Source organism: Aquarana catesbeiana, linkage group LG06 (genome assembly GCF_042186555.1).
Source record: "Aquarana catesbeiana isolate 2022-GZ linkage group LG06, ASM4218655v1, whole genome shotgun sequence".
Classification (NCBI taxonomy): domain Eukaryota; kingdom Metazoa; phylum Chordata; class Amphibia; order Anura; family Ranidae; genus Aquarana; species Aquarana catesbeiana.
Window position 1 is genome coordinate 384,356,901 of NC_133329.1, and position 6,173 is coordinate 384,363,073.

General features: G+C 45.1%; 1 protein-coding gene across 2 annotated transcripts in view; it reads right to left on the reverse strand.

Moving 5' to 3' along the window:
* The window catches only part of LOC141147143 (peroxisomal N(1)-acetyl-spermine/spermidine oxidase-like), a 42,667-nt gene extending 36,761 nt beyond the window's left edge, over window positions 1-5,906 (reverse strand). The window contains exon 1 of one of the 2 annotated variants that reach the window (XM_073634274.1): window positions 5,758-5,906. In XM_073634274.1, the coding sequence (XP_073490375.1) occupies window positions 5,758-5,824 (67 nt within the window). In that variant the 5' untranslated portion in view covers window positions 5,825-5,906. The remainder of the gene's footprint in view (window positions 1-5,757) is intronic. The other variant, XM_073634273.1, reaches the window with a different exon arrangement.
* Between the last annotated feature and the right edge of the window lie 267 nt (window positions 5,907-6,173).

The window sequence follows — 6,173 nt, forward strand, 5'->3', positions numbered from 1 at the left end:
CTGGATAGGAAGAAGCTGGGGGGACAGGACCTTGGCAGCCCGACCTTGGAAAGTGCCGACAACTGCTGCCATATTGGTGAGAAGCTGCTGGCCTAGAAGTTGTCCACTGTAAATTTATGCTAGAAAAACACTGAAAATTGATTGGATCTTCTTACTGCTAATGACCTATCCTAGGAACCTGTAACTGGTTCCACTGGGAAGAATGCAGGGTGAAGCGTCGGGCATGGTAATGTACATGTGCTGGTAAAGTGAGCTATTTGGCTCCCTCTGGGTGCCGGTGTCTTGCCAAGAAAGTTCCCCTGGCGGATAAGGACCCACTTGTACTGTGCTTGCGCAGTACCAACGTCTACTGAGCCGCCGAAAACAGACGAAGATGAACAGCTGATCGTCAGCTGTACGCGGCACCTACGCACTACATTCTACCCTATGTCCACGTTAAAGCCCCACCATCCAAGTGGACATAGAGTTAGAATAATAACATGCAGCGCGTAGCGAGGCCGTGCCCGAAGCGTGGCGAGGGGCCTGTTACAAACTCTTTTTCATTAAAATAGTGTTGGCACGCAGGCGCCGTGTACAGCTGACTCAGGTCTTCGGCTCTTTTCGGCGGCTCCCTTGTTGTTCCTACTGCACAATCGCTGCGCCTGCGCAGTAGAGGGGGGTCCTTATCCGCCGAGGGGAACTTTCTCAGCAGAACACCGGGACTCACACCGATGAAGAACAGGGACAAGAAGAAATGTCCGCCTCCCATTTCTTTCAATGGAGCTGCCACCTGCAGCTGAACATCGAGAACCCCTGATGGGTCTCCCGCATGTAATCACTAGTCGCATTCGCAAGTGTGAATGGGGACTAAAATAGCTGTATGGGGTTTGGAATAAATGGATACATAATATAAGAGTGTAGCGGTGCGGAAATCCAGCAGTTGTGGATGTGCAGTTGGGTGCCGGGGTATAAAGTTATAATTTGCACCCTCCACCCATTACCATAAAATGATGCATAAACGTCATACACTATATTGTCAAAAGTATTGGGACTCCTGCCTTTACACACACATGAACTTTAATGGCATCCCAGTCTTAGTCTGTAGAGTTCAATATTGAGTTGGCCCACCCTTTGCAGCTATAACAGCTTCAACTCTTCTGGGAAGGCTGTCCACAAGGTTTAGGAGTGTGTCTATGGGAATGTTTGACCATTCTTCCAGAAGAGCATTTGTGAGGTCAGGCACTGATGTGGATGAGAAGGCCTGGCTCACAGTCTCCGCTCTAATTAATCCCAAAGGTGTTCTATCAGGTTGAGGACAGGACTCTGTGCAGGCCAGTCAAGTTCCTCCACCCCAAACTCGCTCATCCATGTCCATCCCAATACTTTTGACAATATAGTGTATTTCTTTCATAGTCGCTTTTTTGCTCTCAGAGAAAAAAGGGTATTTCTTTCATCTGAACAGAGCAGCAGGGGGGTGAAGAAAAGGCAAATATACACAGAACACTCCTTTCCTTCTCAATGGTTCACTGGCTGAGCTGAGCATACATGTCTGTCTATGATGCACTGATTAAAGTGGAACTATATTCATCTGATCACTACAAACCAAAAACACTATTTAATTCATTTTTAATATTCAAAAGCAAACTCCCCCATCCATCCATGTCACCATGCTTTATTTTGTTGAGAAATCACTTTGAAAAACACCTCCTGGCATTTTTGCCTTTGGCCAATCTTGAGAAAAGGCAGATGATTCATGTCGCATTTACTTACTGGAATCCCTCCACCCTTAGCTCAGGCATGCAAGCAGGATGTTGTGTACTTAACTGAGAAAGCCACGTCTCCCCTCCTGAAGACTTCTGGGATGTATGACATAATTTGCCTAGAGGCATGGAAACCAGGAAGTAACTAAAGAAATGTAAAAAAAAAAAGTTTCCTACCTATTTATTAATGCTAGTGGCATAAAGATTAAAAATAGTCATTGTTTATCGAGAAAGTGAAGTTCTAGGCGGTTGCATAAACTCTCATGTCTTTGGTCTGTTTTTTAGGACTTTAGAGTGGAGTTGTGCAACTCAAATTCCTAGCATGCAAAACCAGGTTCAGCCCAGGTTCACACTGACAGCGGGGATGAAATCGTTCGAGTTCAGCTGAACGCACATAATTTCATTCCCACATGTCAGTCCCGACTTCAGGGGCGATTCCAGAGATATCTGTGCTGGTTGCTGCACAGATATCAATGGAAATCGCACGCCGAAGTCGCCATAAGTAGTATGGGAATCGGTGCCATGTTAAATCGCATGCCAGATCGCTACAAAGTGAACCTAGGATTAATGTTGGACACTTCCAGGCACAAAATCCTTCATTTAAATAGATTTCTCAATAGCCACAAAGGACATAAATCCACTTTGTGTTAGAGCTGCACGATTCTGGCCAAAATGAGAATCACGATTTTTTTTCTTGGAATAAAAAGGTTATGATTCTCTCATGATTCTCGCGACATAAAATCTGTCACATTATACAAAAAAAAAAAAAAAAAAGTGGGCTAACTTTACTGGTTAGATTTTTTTTTTTTTAATTCATTAAAGCGGGGTTCCACCCAAATTTTGAACAATATCTGTATGTATTCTTTTCCTTGCCTAGATGCTGACATGCCGTTTAAAAAAATTTAAATCGCCGTAATTACCTTTTATTTTTCTATTCTTCTTTGCACTTCCTGGTTCTCCTCCCGTGGGAGTAGGCGTGTTTCTAGCCTCTCCCAGACTCCTGGGAGCTAGTCTCAGGCTTCCCAGGATGCCACTGAGCATGTGCGGGAATGAGAGGTGAATGCTGGGAGCACAGCATTCACCACATCCAGGAAATAAATGCTTGTGGGCTTCAAATGCCCACAATGAAGATGGAAACCGCCTGCAGTGAATAATATAAGTTATTCTTTCCGACGACATCTGACACAGGCGGACATATTACACACAATATGTGAGTATGTAATGCTGAGAAGAAAAGTTTGTGAATGAACTAAAAAAAAAAAATGATAGATAAGTGGACCCCCGCTTTAAAGTATTTTTTTCCCAAAAAATTGCATTTGAAAGACTGCTGCGCAAATACAGTGTGACATAAAATTTTGCAGCAACCACCATTTTATTCTCTAGGGGAGCTACTAAAAAATTTATATGTTTGGGGGTTCTAAGTAATTTTCTAGCAAAAAAAAAAAATGATTTTAACTTGAAACCAATAAATATCAGAAAAAGATTTAGTGTTTAAGCGGTTAAACTTTTTTCACTTACACAGGAAGTCTATTCCATTGACAAATTGTTACAATGTTTATACTTAAGTTCAACTGATAAAGAATGTTTTGTTTCTTGGCAGACTGCCCAGTTTTTCTCTTCCTTTCTTTTGAGGGCTGTGGCTTCAGAAGAGCAGAGAGAATTCTTTCTATAGAAAGAATTGTGAAACACTTTAGTCAAAATCACGATAACGATTCTTGACGCTTAATTGTGCAGCTCTACTTTGTGTGCACCAAATACCTTTGCAAACCTGGATATTACCTTGTAAAAGTAGCAGGGACATCATCGCTGGACACAGCCTGTGTAGTGAGCAGAGCTTTGGGAGGGGCCCTGCAGGCTCCACCCACTACAGCCTGCCTGTGTTTTGTCAGATTAGGCGACCCGTCAGAATGTGTAACAGAAGTGACGTTTCGTCGCCGCCATCTTGCTACACCCCGCACTCCTCCACAGTAAGGCTACAATGAGAAGGGGGCAAGCGGACATCTTGTTACACCCACCGGAGTTTTGCATTTTACACTTTTTTTTTTAACAGTAAACTGAGTTTGTATATTGAAATACAGTACTTAGAACTCCATGTAAATGTTTAGCTGTTGAGTTTTAAAAGCAGCGAACTTCTGTCCAGATCAGTGAGATCAGCAGGCTTGCCGCAGCTTTTAAAATTCAACATCTAAACAGTCAGACGGAGTTCTAAGTACTGTGTTTCACTATATAAACTCAGTTAAACTCAATCTGACAAAACGTCCCTTCCGTTACACATTCTGACAGGTCGCCGAATCTGATGAAACACCTGCAGAAAAACTACAGGAGGGGGCGGAGACAAGACCAGCAACCCTGCACAAGGAGAGAGAGCAGCAGTCAGCGGCCTTTATTACAGGGAAAGTCTCACACTGGATCAGTGTTGCCAACTGTCAGTATTTTTACTGGCAGCCAGAAAAAAACGGGCACTTTTCTCCTGCCAGTAAGAGGAAAAGGTTGCCAGTAAAAAAAAAAAAAGAAGAAAAAAAATGGATGTGACGCTTGGCTCGGAACTGCGCATGCGCAACTTGGGTCTGGAGCCGGGCCAAACCATCCGAGTGCCTGCTACAGTGTGTTCGGGCGGTACCAGCGGGGGGCGCATCTGGTGGAGGTGGTGCCTGTGAGGTCATGATGCAAGAGAGCGGAGCGGCCAGAGCCTCATTTGCAGGTCTGCGAGACGGGAGCGAGGCAAGCCGGGAGTGGGACTGTTAGTGCGTTTGCGTATTTTTTTTCAAAATAGCCAAAATGAAAAACGCCTGTAAACAAAACACGGCTAAACGCAAGTTGCCGCATTTAGCCGCGCTTGGCACCTGAAATGTCGGAAACTTCGGCGTCTGAACTCATTTTTTTGCCTTCAAAGAAAAGCCTATAAATGAACCTGCGTACATGTACACTTAAAGAGCAAATCGCTTTTTGAGTCAAACTCCAGTTACCAGTAAAGCAAGTTTATTTATACAACTCTCTATCAAAAAGCCAGTGGCGTGCAAAACACACCTCAAAAACTTCCACCCGGTGCCAAAAAAAGTGCCCACACATAGAGAGTGAAACACAAAAACGTGCAACGGGTGTACAGAGTCCTCCACTAGGGAAGGACCTTACCCTGATCCCCTGGGGCGTTAGGCTCCAGACAGGGACTGAGGTACTCAGACAAAGGGTCCATCCGGCCGAAACCAGGCGGACCCCCACAACTGGAAGGACTGCCGAAGCAGACCAACCCAAGTACAGTGGGGCTCTCCCGAAGAGAGACCCCTCAAAGGAGAGGCCGAACCAAGCCAAAAGGCCTATGTCCACCCCCTCCCAAGACTTTCAGAGTAGGCCCGAGGACCCACACCCTACTCGCCACACAGTGACAAAACGTGTATACAAAGACAACCAAAAAAAAGACAAAAAGGTGACAAACAGGGGTAAAAGAAAGAGTGGGGAAGATAGTGAGATGGGAGAGTGAAAGTGGCCATTGTGCTATACAATGGCCGGCCCTCCGGCCAGGCATAAAAATTTCCCCTGGTCCTGGCCAAAAGGCCCGGCCCAAGAGGCAGGTGCGAAAAACGTGTGTTGTGGTGAAAGTGACCATGGTGCCATAAAATCAAGTGCTTTCACACCGTGACTATACGGCACCCCTGAACTGCCACTTCAGGGGCACATTCACCACTGGCTTTTCGAAAAAGCCCTGACCCTCCAGCCCAGACCACAGCAGACCCCACCACAGACAGGAAGGATATGGAGATCAGGAAGCCGGAAAGAGCCCTTTACCATCAAGCTCTGCCGTCGCTCCCATCACTCCTCCTAATTACATTCATTATTTATACAACTGCCCTGCACTTCTGTGTCCGCAGCCTATTACTATCCCTACAATATATTGATTATTGTCCTCCAGCATACCCTGCGAATTGCACACACATACTGTATGAGAAGTCAGCATCTTCTACACAACCTAAATATTAGCCAACAGATTTGCAAAACGTGTTCAGATTCCGTGTTTTCTTACCTTCCCAGCAGCTTCCTCGGTTCGCCCCCTGCAGAGGAGTCTGGGAAATGTAGTCAATGCAACGCATGCTAATGTCAGATCTTTTGCAAGGGCTGATGGGAGATGTGGGCTGAGTGCAGGTGTGAGGCTCAGAAGCAGTGAGAGATTGTGATGTTGATTTACTAAAGGCAATTAGACTGTGCACTCTACAAGGGCAATTGCCCCAGAGCTTAATAAAAGAGCAGAAGCTCTGCTGACTTCCATCATCCAATCATGTGCAAGCAAAAACTGCTTTTTTTTTTTTTCCTTGCACATGATTGGTTATTCTTTGCAAAGCGAAGCCTTACCTCATTTAATAAAGTAGAACTAAAGGGATTTTTTTATTTTGAATAGAATAAGACCGCTCTCACATGGGGGGAATCCTCCAAGTGGGATCC